Genomic DNA, 25,957 nt, shown 5'->3' with positions numbered 1-25,957 from the left:
GCTCAGAGGGTCTCGTGTGTCTCTTGTGGGTGTCTGATGATGCCAGGCTGCAAAAGTGCATGGGAGCATCTTTGCATGCAGGATTGCCAGGAGAAATGCATCCAGTTCTGGGCCCCAGCTCAGGAGGCACCCAGAGCTGCTGGAGAGAGTCCAGAGGAGGAACCAGAGATGCTGCAAGGGCTGGAGCGCCTCTGCTCTGGAGCTGTGGCTGCCCCTGGATCCCTGGCAGTGCCCAAGGCCAGGCTGGACAGGGCTGGGAGCAGCCTGGGACAGGGAGGTGTCCCTGCCATGGCTGGGGTGGCACTGGATGTTCCTGTAGGAATCTCTGTGGTCTTCAGACCACCCATCCCTCTGCTCTGGAGCCAGGCTGGGAGAGCTGGGGGTGCTCACCTGGAGAGGAGAAGCTCCAGGGAGAGCTCAGAGCCCTTCCAGGGCCTGAAGGGGCTCCAGGAGAGCTGGAGAGGGACTGGGGACAAGGGATGGAGGGACAGGACACAGGGAATGGCTTCCCACTGCCAGAAAGCAGGGATGGATGGGATATTGGGAATTGGGAATTGTTCCCTGGGAGGGTGGGCAGGCCCTGGCACAGGTGCCCAGAGCAGCTGTGGCTGCCCCTGGATCCCTGGCAGTGCCCAAGGCCAGGCTGGATGGGGCTGGGAGCAGCCTGGGACAGTGAGAGTTGTTCCTGCCCATGGCAGGGAGGTGATCTCCCCTTCCATGGAGTCTGGTCCCCAGGTCCTGCCCTGGACAATCCCATCAGGGAGATCCTTTTGCCCAAGCAGAGCAGAGCTCACGCACGTCGTGTTTTCCCTGAGGTGATCCTGGTGGCGTGGCAGGGTCTGCCTGACGTCTCTGGCTCTGCTACAAACGTGGAGTTAATCTCCTCTTGGCAAGGAAGCCTGAGAATTTACGGCCGTGGAGTGTGAGGAGATGAAAAGGCACCGTGGAAGGCATTATCTGAAGTGCTCTATTGAATTACCATCAGATGAATCCAAATGACTTTAATGATGCAGCTTGGCCTTGTGCCACCCAAAGGGATCACGTTCCCCAGGGAGGCCTCGGCGTCCTGCTCCCTGGCTGGGCTCCCATCCCACGTCAGCCCTAGGATGAGGAGCATCATTCTCCAGTGACCTCCATTCCCTGCCTGAACCACAGCCGCTGCAGCTCCTGGCCCAAACAGCCTCTGGGATCCATCACCTCCAGCTTTTGGGGCCACACGTTGTCCCTGCAGGTTCTCTGTGCCGTGAGAGCCCTCCGGGATGGGTCACATTCCCACAAACCTTGGGAATTTCGGTTTTCCCACCCAAAGCAGCCCCAGCCATGGCCTCTTACCTGCTCTGCTTCGGAGTAGGGGTTGTTCAGGACCACGGGGACGTTGCTCTTCCCCCACAGGTCCCCCAGGACACGATCGTTCTCCATCCGAGCCGGCAAAGCTTTCTGGGGATCGTTGTCCCCTTCCCTGAAACTGAAGCGTTAAAAACCTCTTGGGCCGCTGGCACCACGGGCACAGCTCCTGCTCCAGCTGCTTCCCACAGGAGCCAAAACCTGGCCGGGGGCCCGTGGGAAGGGAGGAAAGGCAGAGCCTGGGCCAGGGCGGTGAATCACCGAGGTGAGAACAGCTCGAGCACCGTGGGAGCTCCACCTCAGCGCCGCAGGAATGCCCCGTCCCACAGCAGAGCCTCTGCACCCCAACAGCCCAGCGGGAACCCCGGGAAAACAAGCATGGAGAGGGGAAAGGAGGCTGCAGAAGCTCCTGGCAGGAGGAGTTGGCAGAGCAGCTCGGTGGTGGTGGTGGGCAGGGAAGAGGAAAAATAAGGCAGAGCAAGCAGGAGGCTCCCAGGAGGCTCCCTGCTCTCCCTGACCTTCCCAGCCACGGGCAGTGGAAGAGATTTCAGCCCGCAGACCGAGGGACCGGCCCTGGAGCTGCTGGGCACGGGGGACGGCCGGGCACGGGGACAGCCCCGCGCTGGCGGCCACCAGGGTGGCACCGGAGCAATGCGGGGTGGCGCGGGGGTGGCTCAGGTGTAACTCAGGGGTAACTCAGGGGTAGCTCAGGGGTAGCTCAGGGGTAGCTCAGGGGTGGCTCAGGTGTAACTCAAGTGTAGCTCAGGGGTAACAGGTGCAGCTGAGGTGTAGCTCATGGGTAGCTCAGGTGTAACTCAGGGGTAGCTCAGGTGTAACTCAGGTGTAACTCAGGTGTAGCTCAGGTGTAACTCAGGGGTAGCTCAGGGGTAGCTCAGGTGTAACTCAGGTGTAGCTCAAGTGTAACTCAGGTGTAGCTCGGGTGTAGCTCAAGTGTAACTCAGGTGTAACTCAGGGGTAACTCAGGGGTAGCTCAGGGGTAGCTCAGGGGTAACTCAGGTGTAGCTCAAGTGTAACTCAGGTGTAGCTCGGGTGTAGCTCAAGTGTAACTCAGGTGTAACTCAGGTGTAACTCAGGGGTAGCTCAGGGGTAGCTCAGGTGTAACTCAGGGGTCGCTCGGGTAGCTCACTGCACCACGCACATTTTGGGATGTGGGAGAGGCTCTGAAATGCCACCAGAGCTGATGCAAAACCTCTGCCAGGTGAGCCCTGACTAAGGAGAGAACAGAAGGGGTTTAGAGAGGGGACATTCAGGCAGGCCGGGGTGGCACCTGTGTCACCAGCACCACCACGGCCACCAGGGAAGGGGCTCCAGGGTTGGGCTGAGCAGGGGCATGGCTCAGGATGGGCACAGGCACCAGGAAATGCCCTCTGGAATGGTTTTGCTCCTGCTGTCGGTCCTTAAAAGCCTTCCAGGTGCCACTGAATCAATAATGAGAATTCTCGTTAACGGGGGCAGGGTTTGGGCACTGACCAAAGTAGGGCACTTGCACCCAAGGCATCAATCAAAGCAACAGGATGCTCCTGATTCAATTTCAGCAAGACAAATAAATACAAATAAATTCCGTTTCACAGTCCTTGAACTCCTTTAGCTTGAGGAAAAGACTTCATTTAAAGAGCATCTCCCTGTGCTTTTCCTGTCATTTTTCTGCTTTTACAGAACCATGCTCAGCTGCCAAAATATTTCCCTGGGCTTTGGCCACCTTCCAAACATTGGAAAGGAGCCACCTTGGTGCAAGTGAGGAGGCACAGGTGCCTAGGGGCCCTTTTTTCCTGGGATTTTTGTGCCCCTCCAGGCCACGAAAGCTGTTCCCTGGTGACCTGGCTCCTGGGAGGATGTGAAAGGGCTTCAATCAGATAAAAGTGAAAGGGTTTCAATCAGATAAAACACAGCTTGTAAGAAACCCCACCCTCAGCCAAAGGCAACAGATCCCAAACTCTGCTGCAGGGGGTGGGGATCCACACGGATCCCAAAATCCACAGGGATCCACAGGGATCCTGGGGACAGGGTCAGCCACGAGCCACACAACCCCTCTGTGCCATCCCAGAGGGCTCTGCCTCCCTCCCAGTGACTCCAGCAGGCAGGGAACCAGCAGGATGGACACACAGCCAGCCCGGCTGTCCCCTCGGAGCCAGGCCCAGCTGCTCAATCTCTGCAGAGCTCATTCCCAGGCCTGCACATCCCTGCCCTCCTGCCCTGATCCATCCTGCCAGGAGATGTGTTAGAAATGGATTTGTGGACAATTCTCCAAGCCTGACAGGAGGCCCACACTGTGTGCAAATCTTGAGATAAGAAATGCTGACTTAGAAATGCCATGGAATAGGACAGATATTGTTGGGAGAGAAATGGAGCTAGAAACAAGCTTCAAAGCTGGCCTTGCAAACAAGACTGGATACTTTGGAGAAATGGAACTGTGAAAATACATTGTATTAAGACTTATGATGATTGGCATTAAGGCATCTACAGATGGTGTGGCTAAAGCTGATAGGCCCAGAAACACTTACAGTGTTTTGTAATTAGGAAATAATCAGCTTCTGATTGTGATGGTGTGAATTATAACATCTGTATTGCCTCACCCTTCTCATGAGACTGAAAACGGAATGAAAGACTTTAAAACACCTCTCGGTTGCCCCATTTCTGGTCAGGAAAGGGCCTAATCCAACGGGGACACCAAGCCAGGTCAGCACAGGGGCACCGAGCTCCTGAAGTCACCTCCACCAGCAGACAAGCCCCAGCTGCTCCTCACATCGGGCCCAAAATCCAGGCAGAAGCACTGAATCCATAAGGAAGGGATCCCTTGGATCTCCGAACTTGGGACTTCACAGAAGGAACCCGCTGGAAAACCACGGGGCCTCTCCAGGAGAAGTTTGGGATCAGCCAGAGATGCCACAGGCACCACCAAAAGGTACCTGAGAAGGGTCTGCAGGGCCCGTGCCAGCAGGAGAGGAGCCTGGAGAGGGATCCACCCAACGGCAGCAGCTGGAGCCCGCGGAATGTGGGACCTCAGTGTGGGATCAGTGTGGGATCTCATTGTGGGATCTCATTGTGGGATCTCACTGTGGGATCCGTGTAGGATTTCACTGTGGGATCTCACTGTGGGATCTAATTCTGTGATCTCACTGTAGGATCCGTGTGGGATCTCATTGTGGGATCTCACTGTGGGATCCGTGTGGGATCTCATTGTGGGATCTCACTGTGGGATCTCACTGTGGGATCCGTGTGGGATCTCACTGTGGGATCTCACTGTGGGATCTAATTCTGTGGTCTCACTGTGGGATCCGTGTGGGATCTCATTCTGGGATCTCATTCTGGGATCTCACTGTGGAATCTCCCTGTGGGATTTCATCAGCAAAGCCATAAATGTTGGCAGCTGGAGAAAACCCAGATGTCCAATGAAACTGGGGATTAATTTGGGTGGTTTGGGATTTCCAGGTCCTCCTGGTGCAGGGATTGCTCCCATTCCTTGGCCTTGAGCAGCACCTGACAGCGAGGTGCCCCGTGCTGAGGGAGAGGTGTCGGAATCTGAGCTATTGATGATCCCGAGGTTGTAGAAAGTCTCTGTCTGTCAGCCCCGCTGCCAAAGCAGAAGCCACAATTGGTCTGTGCTGGTTTCCAGGTTGTTTATTCTGTTTATCTCTCACATGTTCTGCTGCCCTGCCCAGCTCTGTCCTGCAGGGCAGCGTGTGGGGCTCTGCCCTCAGTGGGATGTGACAAACATTAAATACCAGAAACTCCCTGGGCTGGATTTACAAGAACGTGCCAATATCTGTCACCTACGTTGGACAGTGTGTCCCCAGCCTGAACCAACAGAAAAATGCCAACACCACAGTGAGACATGGAGGGCATGAAGAAGGAGAAAAAGGACAAGGCACACCCAATTTCTTCTGTCTTGTCCCCTTTGGACCCCTCATCTAGAATCCTAAAATTTTACTTTTGCACCCGTGCCACACTTAATTATTAATGATATCAAACCCTCAGAGCTGGTAATTGATCCTGTAAGATTGAAAACTCTTTTCCATGGCCAGAGATCACAGCCAGTGTCTCTGGGGGCTCTGTCCAGGGGTGTTCCTGACCCCTGCCAGGGTCCCAGGGCAGCCAGAGGGAAGCTCTGGACTCCCACAGACAGGTGGGAATTACCTTGATGCTCCACCTCCCTTGCATGCCTGCAGGAGCGGGATTCGTGCTTCTCTTCCCGATGGATTTACGGCTGCCTGAGCACGGCACTGAGGGGCTGACCCTGCTGAAAGCACAGCCAAGTGTGGCCGTGTCAAAGCCACCAGAGTGACCTGGGGGTGTTCCTGGTGCTGTGCCTGGCTGCCCTGAGCCTGGATCCGGCTCTGTCTTTTTGGAGAGAGGCAGGGAGAGAAAAGCCCATTCAGAGCAGCCAGAGCCTCACCCCAGTCCGAGCACAGATGGGGGAATAAAAATAAAAAGCATCAATTGCTTCATTTCACAAATATTTCCTGCCCTCGCCTTGTTTGCGAGCTGGGACAGGAAGAGGATTTTTGGGATGAGTTATTTTGCTCCCTAGCTGAGGCTGCTGCAGCCCCCAGAGGCACAGGGTGACCTGTGAGGATGTCACAGCTCGAGGAGGATGAGGGGACAGCTCTGTGCCCGAGCCCAGCCCCTGGGTAATGCTCCCAAAAGGATTTTATCAAAATCAAATCAAAAGTCATTCTGGTGGGCACTGGGGGGACACAGATCTCTCGAGGGAGCCAGGCTGGACATCCCCAGGGATGAGAGGAGCTGGCTTCTCTTTTGGGAGAACTCCAGGCCAGGTTGGACACTGGGGCTTGGAGCAGCCTGGGACAGTGGAAGGTGTCCCTGCACATGGCAGGGGTGGAACAGGATGAGCTTTAAGGTCCCTTCAAACCCAAACCATTCCATGAGATGTTTTTAATCCCCACTTCAATGTTTTTGAGGAACTGGAAGCAATGCTGAAGGTGGAGGCCATTGGTTGGATGAACCCTCCCAAAAGCCAGATCCAGGATCCAGGCATCCCTCTCTGACCACTCCCAGATCCATCACACACCCTTGGCCAGATCTCTTGGATCCGGAGAGATCCAAAACCCTGTCTGGGGTTTTTTTCTGTTCTGAAAGCCAAATTTGATACCTTAAAAAGGAAAGAGGAATCCTGCCCTCCCCCACTGGTGCCGGGCAGAGCCTGGGATGCTGCCTCCCCTTGGAAAGAGCATCTGGCTGTTTGGAGAAATGAGAGGCACCACTGTTTTCTTTTGACTAATTTGATGATGTTGCAGTGCTCTGAGTGATGAAGCAGAAGGGAAGTTGCTGAGACAGCCCTTTCAGAAATTTCTCCAAAGCTTTTCCAAAAAGAAATTAAAGGGGGGGAAAAAAAGAGCGAAGGGGAAGTTTATCAGTTTGTCACTCGTCTCCTTTGAATTTCCTTGGCAGAAGGATCTCTCCGACTTCCCAGGCAGGGAGCAGAGGCAGCCCTGGCTGCTGCCACCCCAGTCTGGATGGATGACGAGGATGGCAGTGCCCACACCTCGGGTGACAGCTCTGGTGACACTCATAACATCACCCTGTGCTGTGACCAGGGACCGGCTCCTTCCTTCTCCTGGAAAACCTGAGCCTGGGGCTGCGTGGGAAGCTCACGCCTCAGGAGAGAAATTCCTTCTTTTTACCTCATTCCCTGATTTTTCCTCGGGAATGGCTGCACTTGCAGTGCTCCTCCTTCCAGTGCTTGGGGCTGGGATAAGCAGCTCTTGCCTCACCTTTCTTTTGCCCCATGGAAAGCCACATTGCAGAGCGGCAGGCATCCTCAGGAATCAAAATTCCCTAATTTAATTTATTTAATTTTTTTCCCTGGGGCAGTTGGTCACAGGCTGGGTGGTTCAGCAAGGTCTGGACGAGAGCAGAGGGAGAGGGATGGGGCAGGAGAAGGGATTTGCAGGGCACAGGGGATGGAGCAGAGCTCAGGAAGGAGGTGGGAATTTGGAGGAAGGATCTGGGATGCGCTCCCTGGAGAGGCAGCAGGGACGGTGGGAACTGCAGCGTGAGCCAAGCAGGGATCCCTGCACAGGGATAATGGAGCTCGGGCGGGCTGCCATAGGGGATGGACTTGGGGCCATGTGGGATACATTGGGGGGAAATATGGGATACATTGGGGGAAATATGGGATATATGTGAGGGAAATACGGGATTATTGGGGGAAATATGGGATACATTTGGGGGGAATACAGGATACATTTGGGGGAAATATGGGATATATTGGGGGAAATATGGGATATATGTGAGGGAAATACGGGATATATTGGGGGAAATATGGGATACATTTGGGGGGAATACAGGATACATTTGGGGGAAATATGGGATATATTGGGGGAAATATGGGATATATTTGGGGGAAATATGAGATACATTTGGGGGAAATATGGGATACATTTGGGGGAAATACGGGATATATTGGGGGAAATATGGGATATATGTGAGGGAAATATGAGATACATTTGGGGGAAATACGGGATACATTTGGGGGAAATATGGGGTATATTTGGCTGGAATGTAGAATATATTGGGTGGAATAGGGGATATATTTGGGGGAAATACAGCATATATTTGGGGACAATATGGGATATAATAGGGGAATATGGGATACATTTGGGGGAATGTAGTATTTAATTGGGCAGAATATGGGGTATTTCAGGAGGAGTATGGGATATATTTACGAAGAATATGGGATATATTTGGGAGAAATATGGGATACATTTGGGGGAAATAAGGGATACATTTGGGGGAAATACGGGATACATTTGGGGGAAATATGGGATACATTTGGGGCAATATGGAATACATTTGGGGGAAATAAGGGATATATTTGGGGCAATATGGGATATATTTGGGGACATACAGGATACATTTGGGGGAAATATGGGATACATTTGGGGGAATGCAAGACTTAATTGGGTGGAATATGAGGTGTATTTAGGGCAATATGGGATATATTTGGGTGGAATACAAGATATATTTGGGAGCAATACTGGATAAATTTGGGTGGAATATGGGATATATTTGGGGGAATACAGGATTTAATTGGCTGGAATATGGGGTATATTTGGGAGGAGTATGGGATATATTTGGGCAGAATATGGGATATATTTGGGCAGAATATGGGATATGTTTAGGCAGAATATGGGATATGTTTGGGAAGAATATGGGTTATATTTGGGGGAAATATAGGATATATTTGGGGGAATGTGGGATATATTTGGGGACAATATGGGATATATTTGGGAGGAATATGGAATATATTTTGGGGAATGTGGGATATATTTGGTGGGAATATGGTATATATTTGGGGACAATATGGGATATATTTAGGGACAATGTGGGGTATATTTGGGGCAATATGGGATATATTTGGGGACAATATGGAATATATTTGGGCGGGAATATGGGATATATTTGGAGGGAATATGTGATATATTTGGGGGCAATATGGGCTATATCTGGGGGGAATATGGGATATATTTGGGTGGAATATGTGGTTTCCAGGCACAAAATGCCTCTCTGGAGCAGTGATGGAGTAGAGTGATGAGGAAGAAGGCTCGGCCAGGGGAGCAGGGGAAGGATATTCCCTGCCAGAGCTCCCTGCATCCATTTCTAGAATGGCCCAAACGTGGAAATTCCAGGGAACCGTCTCCTTTCTGAGGTTTTAAAGTTTTGCGTCCAAGTGCAGAAGAATGAAGACAGATCAGAACGGCAAATGAAATGTTTTGAGCAACACAAAGAGATTTTGGCAGTCCTGAGGACAGTGGGAGGAAGAGAATTTTCTCTTCAGGAACTGTAAAATGATGGGGTTTGTTCCAAGGCAAGCTGGAGCCTGAAACCTTGAAATGTTTCCTGAACTGAATTCTGCTCTCAGCACACCTCTCTCTCTCTCTCGGGGCTGCTGCTTGGACTGAAAATGCCATGTTTCCATCATGCTGCTCATGTCAGGGAAGAGACCTGGGAAGGAAAATAAACCCTGGCAACTCAGTGGGGAGGGGGGGAAGAAGGAGAGAAGATGGGACCTGACAATCTCCCCAGAGCTCTGAGGGAAAAACAGACCTGGGCTCGCCGGCAGGGAGTGAATCAAACTCTATTTTTGCTTCCTAGCCCACGGTGAGCCTCGTGGCAGAAATGCCAGCTCTCATCATACCTTGAGCCCCACATCTTGCTCCCTTTTCTGACTGCAGATGGCCTGAGCCTGGTCATGGACCACCCCGAGGGCACACGGTGGGAGGAGAAGCCAGCAAGGAGAATTTCCCTGGGGAATGCAGACCCAGGGGATGGGGAGGAACTGATTGTGTCCCCAAAGCAAATTTAGGGTCAATCAATCAACCAATCAATCAACCAGAGGATGGATTGGAAAAGATCTTAAAGGACATCCAGTGCCACCCCCTGCCATGGGCAGGGACATCTTCCACTGTCCCAGGCTGCTCCAAAACCCACCCAGCCTGGCCTTGGATATTTCCAGGGATCCAGGGGCAGCCCCAGCTGCTCTGGGCACCCTGTGCCAGGGCCTGCCCACCCTCCCAGGGAACAATTCCCAATTCCCAATATCCCACCTAACCCTGCCCATTTTGAATCCATTTCCTTATCCTGTCCCTCCATGCTCCTGTTAGAAGTCCCTCTCCATTTTTCTTGTGGCTCCCTTCCAGCTTTCCTTGGAAGTAACTCTGGAGAGAGGAGCTGGAAGCCCAAAGCACCAGGTGTAGTTTGAATTGTTTTTGCCAAAGCCCATCTTGAGCAAGAGGTTTTTGGCTCCCTGTGGGCAAGCTCAGCCTTGTGCCAATCCCTTTGCCCTGGGAACAGCTCCATGAGTGGGATCGGCTCCGACAAAGCGCCCCGGGCTGGGAAGGTCAGCACCAGGAAAGAGGGGACAGGACAGCATCCATCCCAAATCCCAAATCCATCATCTCCAGCTGGATCACAGCCAAACAGGCCAGGCTGGAGGTGTCCAGCTCAACCTTGAGCCAGGTTTTGCACCCTCCTGGGTGTGAGTAGAGCTCAATTCCTGCGCTGTTCCTGCCTGGAGAAGTCAGGGATGAGCTGCATCCATCTGATAAGGCTCACTGGTGTGGGAACCCAGAGCTTCCCTCTGGCTGCCCTGGGACCCTGGTAGGGGTCAGGAACCCCCCTGGACAGAGCCCCCAGAGACACTGGCTGTGATCTCTGGCCATGGAAAAGAGTTTTCAATCTTACAGGATCAATTACCAGCTCTGAGTGTTTGATATGAGTAATAATTAAGTGTGGCACAGGTGCAAAAGTAAAATTTTAGGATTCGAGATGAGGGGTGCAAAGGGGACAAGATGGAGGAAATTGGGTGTGCCTTGTCCTTTTTCTCCTTCTTCATGCCCTCCATGTCTCACTGTGGTGTTGGCATTTTTCTGTTGGTTCAGGCTGGGGACACACTGTCCAACGTAGGTGACAGATATTGGCACGTTCTTGTAAATCCAGCCCAGGGAGTTTCTGGTATTTAATGTTTGTCACATCCCACTGAGGGCAGAGCCCCACACGCTGCCCTGCAGGACAGAGCTGGGCAGGGCAGCAGAACATGTGAGAGATCAACAGAATAAACAACCTGGAAACCAGCACAGACCAATGATGGCTTCTGCTTTGGCAGCGGGGCTGACAGACAGAGACTTTCTACAACCTCGGGATCATCAATAGCTCAGATTCCGACATACTGGGGCTTTTTTGGCATTTCCTTGGCATCAACCAACACTCTGCCCAGCTATCCACTCCCCATTATTCCCTGACCTTCCTGCACTTCTGCTGCCACCCAAGAAAACTTGGAGTGCAGGAGACCTTCAGGATGCCCCGGCTCTGTGAGCTGAGCCGAGGAGATGAATCATCCCCAGCCCAATCCCATGGAAATGCCCTTTGCCCTGCACAGCAGCTCCTGGCAGCTTCTCCCTGCACTGAATCTTTCAACTCTGCTCCAGCATGGGTCTTCTCCCTCACAATGAATCCTTCCACAAGGGCCAGGCTGCAGCTTTTCATCAAGCAAGAGAATTTGACCAAAAAGTGGATTTTCATCCCCAAGGTATAGAGATTACAATTTTTTTTTTTTTTTTTTTTTTTTTTTTTTTTTTTTTTTTTAGTTTGGCTATTGAAAACAAAAAACCGAGATTTTGGTGAAGTCTCTGCTTTGCTACTTCAAGATCCTTTAGTTTAAGTGAAATCAAAGCATTTCTGTTTAACCTCTGAATAAAAGAGCTCCTCAGAGTAGAATCATGTTTTTCCTCCCTCCCCATGGCTGGAGCAAAATTTCCTTGGAGATCCTGCAGCCGGTGGGATGGGGGACATGGTTGGAAGGGTGAGGCTGCCCAGGTTCAATCCCAGTGTTTGGGATTGTGTCCTCTGGGGGCTTTGCTGGACAGTGACCCCCAGGTCCCTGAGCTAAACCAGAGGGGATTTTGAAGCCCCCCTGCACATTTTGTAACCAGTCCTGACCCTTTCAATGTCTCAGTTCTTAAACCAGGCTCTTCCAGGATGGGATTAATTCATGCAGAGCCCAGAGAGGCTTTTGGAGAGCATCCTGAGCTCGGGGGGTTAAATCACTTCCCATTGCACAGAAAATGTCCAAATTTTCCAAATCCCAGCAATTACCAGGTGAAGAAGACCTGGAGAGGGGCTGTGCCGGGGAGGGGGTGGCAGGAAGGACACCCAGACACCAGCACCAAGCCCAGCAGATATTTTTTCCCTCTGACTCAGTGTGAGCAGCCTAACAAGCTTTGAGTACCGTGTCCTCCACAGGAAACAGGAATAAATTGGGAGAGCAAGAACGACATGAAAACAACTGAAAATAAAACAAGGAAGGTGGAAAACACAGAGGGTGTGGGTGGGATTGGGGAGCGAGTGAGCGGGAGCTCAGCCTTGGCTGGGAGCCCATGGAGGGGACCCCGCTGTGGCTTTCCTCTCTTGTTTCTGATAAAGAAACATTAACACAATGTTTTCCTCTTCCTGAGAAGTGTCTACAGCAAGAGAACCTGAAATTACAGAGAACTTGGAATTACAGCTCTTTCCGTGGCCGAGCCACAGAGGTGCAGCTCCAGCAAACCCTCGGGGCTGTTCCAGCCAGTCGATAAGCGAGGGCAGCCACGACCCGCTGCAGCACTTGACACTGCTAAAAAGTGTTCGGGGACCTGGGGAAAAGCAACAGGGAAAGGCAACCTAACAGTGTTAATGAACGGCCAGGAGGAGAGGGAGATGGGATGAAAAAACCCAGCTACAAACGGCAGCTCTGGAATCAGGGAGGGCCCCGGGGAGCTGCCCCGGCTCCAGAGCGGTGTGCTGCAGCTCGGGGAAACGCTGAGGAAAACCGGGAGCTGTCCCACCTCCCCCTCCTCAACAGGACGTGGGACAATCATTGTTCACATCCCCAGCCATGCACACAAGTCCTGAAATCGTGATCTGGCTCGCTAGGAGCAGGGGCAGATCCATCCTGGCACTTCCACAAGGATTGGCCATCCCGAGCTGTCGATAGAAAACATCTCCCCCTTTCCCACCAGGCTGCTCCCGCTCCACTTCAGATGGAGCTGGGCTGGGGCTCTCCTCCCCTCTCCCAAAAGGTTTGGAAGCTCATTTCTCCTGGGAAGCACCATGCCCTGTTGGTCCAACCTTCCTGACTCCTCTCCTACTAAAGTGGATTTCAACCAGAGAGTCTAAAGCAGGACCACAAGGACAAGAATACCACGGGCGTTTTTTGGCAGGTGGGGAAAATGAGGCACGGGATTTTGCTTCAACTTTAAACAAATGGAACTGAGAACACCAGCAGAGATTTAGCCCAGCCCAGCCTGTGATCCACCACATCACACAGCTCAGCTTTCCATGAGACGTTATTCCCGATCTCCCTGATTTCCCACGCTTACATCCTTCTTCCACAATCTTCTCCCAATTTCTCATCTTCCCATCACTGACCACTTCCCCCTTTTTTTTCATCCCTTCCTCTCCATCTCCACCCTGCTGTGGAGAGGCGCTCACCGACACCTCGGGGAGCCAAAACCAGCACGTTCCACCAAAGGTAAAAAATGTATTTAGTGACCTACCAGTCCACCTGGACTTCTATATCGCGTGTCTCTACCTTGGAGGGCGCATCTCCACCGCTGTCCTTACTGCTGCTCTTCAGCAGGTCCAGGACGGGCTCGATTTCTTTGAGCAGCTCATTGTCTTCCATGCCACCATTGAGGCAGGAGTGACCACCAGTCCCGTCCTTGTCCTTGTCCTTGTCCTTGTCCTTGCCGGCATCCGGCCCTTTGTTGCCGGGAACGACGCCGTTAACGTGGACCATGGGCTCCACCTCCTTCCCCGGTTCCCTGCTCCACAGCGATCCCATGGCTGCTGGCGGTGGCTGCTCTTTGCTGGGAACGCTTGGGTTGGACAAGTCAACCGCCTTCGGGGCCGGGCACAGGGGTCTGGTGACACGGACGGTTTTGGGCGTCCCGTCGCCCGTGAAAGTGGTCTCCAGGTGAGTGGTGAAGCCCTCGGGGCCGCGCAGGATGAGCACCACGTAGGTCTCGGAGGCGATGCTCCTCAGGATCTCCAGCGCCGTCTCATAGCTCATGTCCACCAGGGGCCTGCCATTGACGGCTAAAATGATGTCCCCGGCCTGGATGAGGCCACTCTGCTCGGCAGCCCCGCCCCGGATCAGGTCCGAGATGATGACGGGCGGTTTGCTGACGCGCTCCTTCACCAGGAAGCCGAGGCCGCCCACCTTGCGCTTGAAGAGCCTCACCGAGATGACGTTGGGCTGGATCTGCTGCACGCTGAACACATTCTCTTCCATGGCAGCCCCCTCCTCCGGCCCGCTCTCCAGGACCTCAACACCCGCTGGGCGCAGGGGAATTCGCTGTCCGAGGCGCCTCCCGAAGCCGGGCTGGGAAGAGGCAACTCTGCCTTTGAGGAGCTGGACTCACTGGAGAGCTCCCCTGGCCTTGGGCTGCCGAGGGGCTCCCTGCGGCATGCTCAGTGGCACTGCCCTCCGAGCAGCAGAAAACCGGGAATGTCAGCCCCGGGAAGCCAGGCTAGGAGCAGGGCTGGGCATCGCCGGCGGTGGGAAACATTGCAGCTCACGGTCAGCCGCTGGTGCCGCGCCGGGCACAGAGGGGCAGGCAGCCCGCTGGCTTCACCGGCATCCCCGCCGACCGTGCGCGGGCTGCTTTATCTGGAAAAGAGGGAAAACCAACAAAGGAGGGAGATGAGTGAGGCAGGGCAGGCGCAAGTGCCTGCTGAGCACGGCGCTGGGCACGCCGCAGGCACCCCGTCCCCACAGATGTCACCCCCCGCCCCGGGCTGCGTTTGGGAGCCAGGCTGCAGCCTCGCAGCGCTCCGGGCTTTGTTCCCTCCAGCTCCCCCTGCGAAAATCGGCACCATCTGCTCGGCGGGGGCTGCGGGGGGAGCGGGGAGCCCTGGCAGGGCAGCGCTGGGCAGGGCAGAGCTGGGAAGGGCAGAGCTGGGCAGAGCAGAATTGGGCAGGGAAGCCCTGGGCAGGGCAGAATTGGGCAGGGCAGAGCTGGGAAGGGCAGAGCTGGGCAGGGCAGAATTGGGCAGGGCAGAGCTGGGAAGGGCAGAGCTGGGCAGGGCAGAATTGGGCAGGGCAGAGCTGGGCAGGGCAGAATTGGGCAGGGCAGAATTGGGCAGGGAAGCGCTGGGAAGGGCAGAATTGGGCAGGGCAGAGCTGGGAAAGGCAGAGTTGGGCAGGGCAGATTTGGGCAGAGCAGAGTTGGGCAGGGCAGATTTGAGCAGGGCAGAGTTCGGCAGGGCAGAATTGGGCAGGGCAGTGCTGGGCAGGGAAGCGCTGGGAAGGGCAGAATTGGGCAGGGCAGAGCTGGGCAGGGCAGATTTGGGCAGAGCAGAGTTGGGCAGGGCAGATTTGAGCAGGGCAGAGTTCGGCAGGGCAGCCCGGCTGGGGCGCTGCCTGCTCTGCCCACCCTGCAAGCCTCGCACACCCCGCGGGGCTCGGCCGTGGCTCCTGCCGCCTCAGGATCCCCTCTCCAGAGCATCCCACAACCTGCTGGGGGAGAACCAGGCAGGGGACGGGCAGCCCTGCCCGAGAGGAAACCCGTTCCGGAGGTGCTGTCACTGCGAGGTGGCTCAGGAGCTGCAGCCACCAGCACGACGAGGGAACAGAAGAGGCCGCTGAGCTCCCCTTCCCCCGAGTTAGGAAAACACTTCCAAAATGTTTTGGAAGCCTTAGAAGCAACTGCTTTTGAGGCTGGCTGCAGGGATCACCGCTCAGCTCCTCTTCTGCCCATATTTCCAGCCTGGCACGGGGAGAAGGAGGCGATGCTCGCCCTCCCCCGAGCCCAGCCCTGCCACCCTGCTCCCGCAGCAGCTGCTTCAGCGGGGGGAAAGCATCGCCAGGAGGGCACCGCGGAGCTCATCCCGCCCTCGGGGCAGCCCCGTGCCTGGAAAAGCCCTCGCAGGGTTCGGGGAGTCACAGCCCATCGGCTCCTGATGGGACCCTTGTCCTTACAAGGCACGCTTGGCTTCTGTCACTTCTGCTCCCAAAGCCTCCCCGCGCTCCCCTCGCGTTTCTCAGATGCTCTGGAGAACGTTTCTCTCCAGGACCGTGCCCTGACACTTCGCATCGAGCCAGCATCTTCTTTTCTTGTTTAAAATCGGAGTTTTAGGCAGAGAACAGAGGGCACTTGTTCTGCTGGAAGCACTGCCATGGCAAGGCAAACAATCTTCTCTCTCCCCATATTTAGGGCAGCATTGGCACCTCCAGCCCCCCTCTGCCGGGAGCTCCCTCCAGCCCCCGGATGGGACAAAGAGGGATCCGAGGAGCAGGGCAGGGACACCAGCACCGCTTGGGCACGTTAATCCCCATGTGAGGAACGCTGCTGACCCCAGGCTGGGCTTTCTAGCAGCGAATTAGGGATAAAATAATTAGAGATCCATAACCCAAACCGATGGGTTTAACCCCTGTGGCCCTTCCCCTGCCGTGACTCGGCCCTGCAGAGCAGCAGCAGCAGCTTGCAAAGGGTTAAATACCACTGGGTCACATCCTCAAGGGCTAATTAATGCCCTAATTGCCAGGTTACTTCCTGCAAATGACACTGGATCAGGACCCCGGCATGGGCTGTGCCACCTCCCGGGGCTCGGGCAGCAGAGCAGGACAGGGAAGGTTCCAGTTTCGGGGAGGATGGAGGGAGGCAGGAATTCGCTTCTACCCGACAGGTCCTGCCCCTTTCCTTCCCCCCCACCCCTCCATCCCGACCCCGCTTTCCCGGACTCTTTGGGAACCGCAGGAGCCGCTTCCTTCTCCCTGCCCGGATCTGATTTTCCTGACTCCACTCAAGGTGACCGTCACCCCGAGTCCAGCGCTGAGTGACACCAAACCCATCCCAGCGAGCCTCGTGGGGACACAGGTGGCTTCAGAAGCAGCTGGAGTGCCCTGGTGTGGGAATCCAGGGCTTCCCTCTGGCTGCCCTGGCAAGACTGGGACCCTGGCAGGGGTCAGGAACCCCCCTGGACAGAGCCCCCAGAGACACTGGCTGTGATCTCTGTCCATGCAAAAGAGTTTTCAATCTTACAGGATCAATTACCAGCTCTGAGTGTTTGATATCAGTAATAATTAAGTGTGGCACAGGTGCAAAAGTAAAATTTTAGGATTCTAGATGAGGGGTCCAAAGGGGACAAGATGGAGGAAATTGGGTGTGCCTTGTCCTTTTTCTCCTCCTTCATGCCCTCCATGTCTCACTGTGGTGTTGGCATTTTTCTGTTGGTTCAGGCTGGGGACACACTGTCCAACGTAGGTGACAGATCTTGGCACGTTCTTGTAAATGCAGCCCAGGGAGTTTCTGGTATTGAATGTTTGTCACATCCCACTGAGGGCAGAGCCCCACACGCTGCCCTGCAGGACAGAGCTGGGCAGGGCAGCAGAACATGTGAGAGATAAACAGAATAAACAACCTGGAAACCAGCACAGGCCAATGATGGCTTCTGCTTTGGCAGCGGGGCTGACAGACAGAGACTTTCTACAACCTCAGGATCATCAATAGCTCAGATTCCAACACCCCGGCAGCCGGGGACGGCAGCGCCCTGCGAGGAGCCAGCCCTGCTGCTCTCTCGGGGCTCCTCCGGGCAGGCTCTGTGTGCATCGTGCCCGTCTCGGCGGGCAAAGCCACCGTGGGCACCTCCTGGCACGGCTCCCGGTCCCTGCCAGCCGCTCCCAGCTGCTGGCACGGGCAGATGTTGCACAGCTGGAGGGGACCGTGGATGTCCTTCAGCCCTGCTCGACCTGAAGTGGGACTTGCTGAGCTCGCTGGAAAGAGCTGAGGAACCCCGGTGTTTAATCCCTCACTCTTCTCCCACCGGGATAATTTCCAGCAATTTCCATGGCAAAGCTTGTAATTTGTGTGTGCGTTCAGCCTCATCCTGCAACCCCATGGAACGCTGGCATTTCTAGGTGCTCCTTGTTCCCTGCCCCCAAACCCACCAACACCTCAGCGTTCCTTACAAAAAGGATGAGAGAAAAAACAAATAGATTTTAAGTGATACCTCAACACCCATCCAGAGATTTCTCCTTTTTTTCTGCTGCTCCTCAGAGTCAGGAAGGTCAGAAAAGAGCCAGAAAGGAGAATGACAGGCACGGAGAGGGAAGACAGATAGGCCCTAAGCCCCTCAGCTTCCTGCTCCTCTAGGGAATAGTTGGATAAGGATTTTCACAGAATCATGGCATCATTTAAGTTGGAAAATAATCCTAAAGATCATTGAGTCCGATTATTTTCCAGCTGGGAAGCCTTGCACAAACTCAGAGTGGAGACAGGAGGGAGAGGGAGGAGTTCAGGGAGGCAGGAGACACCGGGAGGGCTTGGAAAACTCCCCCAGGAGGGTCAGGGCTGTCCTGTCCCACCTTGGGGGTGTCCCAGGTCTGATTCCAGGGGGGACACGCTCCAGATGGAGCCCAAGCAGCTCAACCCTGTGGGTGGCTGAGCTGTGCTGAGCTCTGGGAGCCCACAGATTTCCATCTCCCCCTCCCAGCACCACGAGGACTCTGATTTAGGGACCCCAGAGCCAGGTCAGACATTTAAAAGCTACTGGAGGTGTCAGGTCTAACTCCTTAAACCAGTGAGAGGAGGAAGGGGTTTCACCAGGGTAGGGATACTTATTTCACCCCAAAAGACAACCAGGAGATGAAAAATCCAGCAGCAAATCCAGGCTTAGCTCCCTGTCAGGAATAAACCCTGCTGGAATAAACCTCCACAGATGGTTCCACCTCACTCCTGCCTCAGTTTCCCTGCCCTTCCCCAAAGCATAAACCCAACCCAAACTACAGGAGAGCAACAAACCCTGCAGAGGGGCAAGCCTTAACCCTGATCCCAACAGCAACCCCTGGGAACTCCCCAAATTCGGAGGCTTTCAGGGAAGAGCAGCGAAGCCTCAACAAACCAACGCCACCAGAAGCTCCCTGAGCTGCCAGATAACATTCCAAGAACAAACTCCGGCACAAACCTTCATGGGATGATTTGATTTCCAAGGCAAAGCAGAGGAGAAATCAATCTTGGGAGCTTTAACACAATCTCCTCAGGTGCCAGGCAGGAGCCGTGCTCAACGCCAGCCCCTCGGCCTCACAAACCCATTTGGAGCCCTGTTTTCCCAAGGACAATGGTGCCCATTTCAAGCTGGCACAGGGATGCTCTACATCCCTGTGCCAGCTTGAAATGGGCACCATTGTCCTCTTTAATTAGCTTTCATGGGATTTATAGCACTCAAGGAGGAGCCCTGGCGCTGATGGATTTATGCCCATTTAATTTTTACGACCCACGGAGCATCGGCGGATGGGGTGAGGAGCGCTGGGATGCAACATATGCACAGTTCCTGGAAACTGGAGTGGCCGTGCCTCTGAAAAGGGAATGTTCAAGTGATTCCCTGGCAGGCAGCTCGCTGCTGCCAGCAGTTCCACGCTCCATCCCTGCCCAGGGTGTCCTTGTGCACGGCCTTTAAAACGTTCCTCTGATGTCTTAAGTTTTAGCATTTACATCTTTCAGATCCTGCACTGCACAGAGTTAGTGTATAACTCGGAACTGGGTAAAGAGTGTTAGTTAGCTCTCTTCACATTTTGGGCAGACAGAACAATTCCTCCAGGCCTGAGAACCAAGGTCATCAACACAGCCTCAGGTCCAAAAAGTATAAATAAAATGAATTGGGGTGGAGGAAACTAGGGGAACGTGACTTCATAACCTGAAGCTATAATTGCACAATTAACCTCTGATATGCAAATAGACCAAACTGAAATCAGTCTGAGAAACTTGTAGCCATCATCCATCTTGGGTGCAGCCTCTGTGAGACTTTTGCACTGCCCAAGGTGCATCCTCTGAAGGCCTTTAATAAACACCTCCTTTATTCTTTTTGATCTGTCTAGCCTCTGTTCCAGGCATCACCTCCAGCTCTAAGCACCCACCTCCCCTCAGCCTTCCCAAAATCCCCCCAGGAAGGGCGAGACCTTTTCCCTCCAAACCCAAACGACGGCTCCGCTTCTCCCTCCCCATTCCCGGCTCAATTCCCAGCCATTCCGGTTGGCAATCATTATTCCACCTTGCCTTTGCCCCCAATAAACCTGATTTCCACCAGGAGTGACTGGAACGAGGCACTTTGCCATCTGTACAGTGCCCTGGTGCCAGTCAGTGCCCGCTGGCCTGAGCTGGCACCAGCAGGCTCTGCAAGGGCACTGCCAAAGGGATGGAATGCCACAGGCTCCCCCCTGGAGACCCCCTCACCTCCCCGTGGCACCCAGAACATCCCTGTTCCTGCAGGAAGGGCAGTTAATCAGATAAATCCTTGCTTCTGATAGAAATAAATCCATGGCCAGGCCCCAAGAGGGCTCGTCTGCCTCTAATCAGGGGTTGTTTCCTGGAAAACAAACCACAACTGTTTGCTCATGTTGGGCTAAATCTGCCCCAGAGCCCTGATCTGCACATTTATCCAGCTCCTGGCACTTGGTTTGGTGTCCATCCCCTCCCCAGGGAATGAAGCAGCCAAGGAAAGCCGGGTCCTGCTGGCACAACAGCCCCTGGAATGTCCAGGCAGTTAAAATATCATTGCAGTTCCCTTCCAACACAAATATTCCATTTTTTCCTGATCTGATCCTATCCCATCCCGCTCAGACCGGTGTCCTGCACACTCCTGATTGTGGAACAACAATGCTGGAGGAGGCAGAGCCACCCCAAAACTTTCCTGCAATTTACTGGAGCCCCTCACCCCCCTCCCGTTCACCCCACCCGACACAACCCGAGCAGAGCGCACGAAATGCATTTTAATGTTGCCAAGACAACTGTGTTGACAAAATCCCCCTTTTTCCGTAGCTGCCAGAAGCAGGGTTTTGTTGCAATTTGGAGTTCAGAACTGAGCAGATTTCTGTACCACGCCTGCCATTCCTCTTTTGCTGTTTCCTCCAATATTTCCCCGGCGCCTGCGGTGTGTGGCTCCAACAGAATTTAGATAAAAGCGTCAATTCTGCCGCTCGCCCCATCTCAAACTGATGCTCTTATTAGGGCTTGGCCCATCTGTAAAACCTCAATTCTGCCACCATCAATTTTCTGAGAGGCTTGGAATTACACCAGTGACTCCAGTGTGACAAATTGGAGCGGTGTTAACACTCCGCCACTTTGTCCTGGAAGACAAAATAGGTAGGGAGGAAATAAATGAGAAAATGCCACTTGATGGATGGTCTGGCGGTCCAATCGCAGCATGAGAGGGGAATTGGGGCTCCATTTAGGAAAAACAAAAGAAAAAGAAAATTTAAAAATCGCAGCAGGTTGGCTGGAGCTGTAATAGCTCGGGAGCTGCCAGCCAGCATCAATAACGTCAGGCTTGGAGCTCCCAGCTCCGAGTCCATCCAGGAACAAACTCCTGGTCCTTTTCAGCCCCTCACATCCCCTCCTTTGCTGCTGACACCCCAAAATCCTCCTTCCTGGCATTAAATTTTCCAATAAATCCTCTTTGCTCTGGTTTTCTAAGGAGGGACTCGTGTCCCTGTTTCAAATGGTCAAGAGATCTGGCTCCTCGTGACATGAGCCCCCAGTGAAATTGTGCCCCTGACACAGCTCTGGGATCTCCTGAGCGCTGCCAGCACCCCTCTCCAACAGGATTAGGATTCCTCCCTTCCCCACGGATGAATCCGACATGTGGAGCCGAGGCAGAGCTCAGGCCCTGCTCGCCCTGGCATCCTCAGGGACGTGCCAGAGGAAAATTGAGGATAATTTGTTCCCCCGAGTTTCTGTCCATGCTTTGCATTAGCACTTGTTGCCATAGTACCAACAACGGTGGCAAAGTTCTCCAGGGCCCTCCGGGGACGTGTTCCTTGTCCTACAAGGGCTCTGACTCTAATTCCAGCAGGACTCAGGTGGGAGATGATGTGGGATTTTTCTGCCTCCTGGATTTGCTGGAGGTGCTGCCGGTGGGACAGAGGCTGCTCCTTGGGAGCAGCACCAGCCTCATCATCCTCACCCCTCCAGCATCCCTGAACATGGATGTGGCAAAATCTCAGGAGTGCGTGTGGGAGAGGAATGGAAATGGACCCCAAAGATCCCAGGGGTTTTGCCCTTCCCTCTGGAAGCTGAAGCAGCCCCAGCCCCCATCCTAAACCAGCTTTTCCTCTGCCAGAGGAGAGGATTTTGGATCCCCAAGCCCCTGCTCCTCACAGACCCCAGGGCCAGCTCGGAGCCCTCATATCCCAGATGTGGCAGGGATGCTCCATTTTGCTGCCTGGTGGGGATGAAGGATAATCCCTGCTGGGAGAGCACCGAGCTCCCCTCCCCTGGGAGCGAGGAAGAGCCGCACGTTCCGGCACGTCTGGAAACGTAAGCCTGAAACTCTGGAAAATGGGATTAAGACGAGCCTGCCCTAGAAGGGCATTGCCAAATCTCGTTAAGCATTTCGGGATTGTCACGGAGAGGAGAAGCCATGGAAAGCGTTTCCTTGGCATCATTGCCCTCGTTTCTGTAGGGACACACACAGAACCTCCGGCTTTCCACGCTGCACACGCAGAGCCATCCTGGTGCCACCCTCCTGGTGACATCTGGGCTTCCCACAGCCACATCCCGAGCCAGATCCCGCAGGGACGGTGACAACGCCGGGTCCCTTATCACACCCAGCCCATCAGGACTCATTTGCAACGAGCATGATTTATCCAGCCTCAGCCAGACCGCGGCTCACAGGCCTCTTCGGGACACAATACATTTATTTTTGGAAGGATCAGATTGCATCTATAGATTCGATTTAACGCACAGATAGGATCGGAGCAGTGGGAGTAGAACAAAGGCATCAGAGCTCCGCTCGGAGCCGCCTCTCCAGCCCGGCCCCTCGTTATCGGGGTTGGGTTTCTTTAGGGGAAAATTGATGGTATCAACAAGTATCAAACAATATCCTCGTTCCTCGGGAAAGGTAAATGCTAATCTATGCGAGCTGAGCTCATGTGACTTATCAGTTACTAAAAATAGTTGTTTTCAGGCACTGATTTAGGGAATCTGGCAGTTTTCCTAAGCCTTTGTACAGACACACCACTGAAATGGAAAAGACAAAATACACAAGCAAAGCAGGGAAGGGGGAAAAAAAATCTGACAGGGCCAAAACGGCCCCCGAGGGCGAGGGAGGACCAAGCCCTCCCCGGGAGCAGGCACGCAGCGTTCATTCCAAGCGAGGATTCCAAGGAGGATTCAGCCCAAACCCCTCCGCCTAAGATGGCCTCTCGCTCACAGTTGTGGCGCTGGCAGGGGGAATAAGCAGAACCCAAAAGGGCACGAGGAATTGTCCCTTTCCCGGGCTCCAGAGGGGGTGTGATGCTTCTCCCAGGGCGGGTACCTGAGCAGGAAAATGCCCCCTCCAACCCCACGGCTGCGGGGGAAGAGACTCCGCACCCGGAGTTTGTTTGCAAACATTTCAAACTGCAGCGTCTGTGCCTGAGTTTGTGGCGTCCTTAAGGAAATATTCTGGGAAATACAAGCTGGGAGAAAAGAGAGGGAGGAGGAAATTGCTGATGCAAACCTAAATTCTTTAAATAAGGCTTCCCCACTGAGACCTTGAGCAGAAAACGAGAAGCAGCAAAAGGTGCAGGTAGAAATTCCAGGGAGAGTGATTCCCTCCCTGCTCCCAAAGCCTCCCTGCAGCTTCTCTGTGATCCTCCCTGTAGATTCCCGTCTGCCAGAGCCGCTGGCACTTGGGAATGTGGGTGAGGAAGAGGAGCTGGTGTTTGAAGAAGCCAAACCCCCTGCTGCTGCAGCTGCCCCTGCGATCTGCCCTGTCCCCCGTGCCAGACAGCCCCTGCTCCCCCGGGAAGGACGGAAGGAAAGAAAGAAGGAAGGAGACACTTCCCCTCCATCTCAGCGAGAGGCGGATGCGCTCCTCGAGGACTCGGCAGATCGCTGGCAAGTCTCCTGCCAGAATTTCCTCCCGACAGTCAGAACTTGGGAGCGTCGGGAGAAAATGTCCGCACCTGGGCTGCGGGCGCTCAGCGAGCGGGGCAGGGAGCCGCGGCTGGACGGGGCAGCCCGGCACCAGATGTTCCAGATGTGCCCGCACCAAGAGCTCTTTTCCCCTCTGCTTTGCCACTAAGAACCAAAAGCTTTCGGCTGCCAGCCCAGCCGAGGCAGCAGCAGGGCAAGCAGGGCTCATCCCCTCCGATCTCTGCGGCAACAGCCCCCGCCTGCATTCCCGGCTCATCCACAGGGACCTGCGAGGTCCTCGGTGGGCAGAGGAAAGGGGAACGATCCGGGCTGAACCCCCGTTCTCCCTAAAGGACAGGAGCCAGCCCCCAACAGGACATCCCGAGGGCTGGAGCCGCACTGGGGAGTGTCCTCCCCACCCCGGGCTGCATGGGAGATCCACCCCAGAGCTCCGGGGACAGCGAGGACACCCTGGGGACAGCCGGGACATCCCAGGGACAGGGCAAACAGCGAGGGCAGGACCTGGCGTGGGCCACTCCCCACCCCAGCACGGGGCTCGCTGGCATCTCCCGCAATCCCGAGCCCTCCCCGTCGGGGTGCGGAGGCTCGGGAGCCCCGGCGCTCCGCCGAGTTCAGCACCCGGGACAGCTCCGGCGAGGCGGGATCGCCTCAGCTCATCCCCCCGGGACAACGGCGCTGCACCCGGGACAATGCCCCCGCCTCCCGAAACCGCCTTCTCCCGGGAGACGGCATGCCCAGGGAAAACTGCCCTTCCTCGGCAGGCTGACATTCTGCGGAAACTGCCCCCCTGCTCTCCCCAAAAACGCCCCCGCTAACCCCGCTTCGGCCGGTCCGCTCCCCGCACCGATGGCGCCCGGCCCCCGCCCGCCCGGCTCCGTTCGCCGCCTGTGCCGGGCTCGCTGCCCTCCGCCCGGCCCGCCTGCCCTGCCCCGGCCCGGGCCTCCCCCGCTGCCCCATCCCAGCCTGGGCTGCGGGGGAGGAGGCTCCTTCCCGCAGCCGCCGGGCTCGGAGGCGCTGCAGGAACTTTGCGGGGTGCGGAGGGACGGGGGGGACACCCCGCAGCGTGTCCCGGGGCTGGGGGGCCAGCGGGAGCCGCGTCTCGGCGGGACCACCCGCAGCAGCAAAGCGACTTTCCCCGGGCACGTCCCACGCGTGTCCCGCTCCGCAGAGCCCGGCTGCCCGCACGGGCAGCGCTGGGGTCCCGCCGCCGCCTCCCCTTCCCACGGCCACGGCCACGGCGCGGCCCCGGTGCCCGGAGCCGGCGGCGCTTCTGACGGGGCGCACGGTCCCGCAGCCCCGGCAAAGTTTCCCGGAGAAGCGGCGCCCGGTGCGGGACTGGGGGGCACCTACCGTGCGGCGGAGAGGAGCCGTGCCCGGCCCCGGCCCCGCGGCCGGCCCCGCATCCCTCCCGGCGGCTCGGCGGGGACGGAGCCCGGCGCGGCGCTGGGCTCGGCTGGGCTGGCAGGGGGGAGCCAGTCCTGGCTGCGCCCCTTTATCCCAGCATCACCGAAACGAATCCGCTTTGACGTCCAACCAGGGTTTTTATGGGTGTGGAGCGAGCCGGTGCAGCCCTCATTAGGAGACACTCCGCTCTCCAAATCATACATCTTTTATATAACCTCATTTCCAGCGTGGCTTTTCTCCCCCCTCCCTCCCCTTGCCGGGGAGCATCGCCCACCCCCCCCCAACTCCCCCACCAATTAAAGAGCTCAGAGACACCCCCCGGCCCCCACTTGTTGCCTGGAAGCTCCGCTTCATCCCCCGCGGGCCTGACTCAGCCTGCCCCGGGCGAGTGGGGGGCTCTGCCTGCCCCGGGGGGCATCGGAGGGGCTGAGTGCTCCCCGGGTGCCTGCCCAGCCCTGCTGCAGCCCCCGCATTCCTGTTCCCAGGCGGGTTGTGCTGCAGAAAATCCCTCTCTCCCGCTGCCAGCGGAAGCCGCCCGTGCCCGCTCGGTGCCCGGGGCAAACACCGCCGCTCCTCCGAGAGCTCCCGGTGCTCCCAGCCGGGATCCAGGCGGGACAGCCCCGCGCCTCATCTGCCGGAGCCGCCCCCGGGCTGCCCCCGGGCCAGGGAACAAAGGCTCTCCTCACCCCATTTCCCCTCCTGACTCTTCATCTGCCCCCAGCGCGGCCCGGAGCGGACCCAGGCTTGACATCCGTCTCCAGCCTTTGCGATTGTGC

General features: G+C 55.6%; 1 protein-coding gene across 1 annotated transcript in view; it reads right to left on the bottom strand.

Annotated features, from left to right (window-relative positions):
- Window positions 1-25,187, bottom strand: part of NOS1 (nitric oxide synthase 1) — a 66,504-nt gene extending 41,317 nt beyond the window's left edge. Inside the window, exons 1-3 of the mRNA XM_031506259.2 lie at window positions 25,128-25,187; window positions 13,419-14,533; window positions 1,333-1,465 (exon numbers count right to left, since the gene is read on the bottom strand). Coding sequence (XP_031362119.2) covers window positions 1,333-1,465; window positions 13,419-14,155 — 870 coding nt within the window. The 5' untranslated portion in view covers window positions 14,156-14,533; window positions 25,128-25,187. The remainder of the gene's footprint in view (window positions 1-1,332; window positions 1,466-13,418; window positions 14,534-25,127) is intronic.
- Between the last annotated feature and the right edge of the window lie 770 nt (window positions 25,188-25,957).

This window comes from Lonchura striata, chromosome 18 (assembly GCF_046129695.1).
Source record: "Lonchura striata isolate bLonStr1 chromosome 18, bLonStr1.mat, whole genome shotgun sequence".
NCBI classification, from domain to species: domain Eukaryota; kingdom Metazoa; phylum Chordata; class Aves; order Passeriformes; family Estrildidae; genus Lonchura; species Lonchura striata.
Note: the sequence above shows the minus strand (reverse complement) of the source record. Positions and strands in the feature narration are given on the sequence as shown.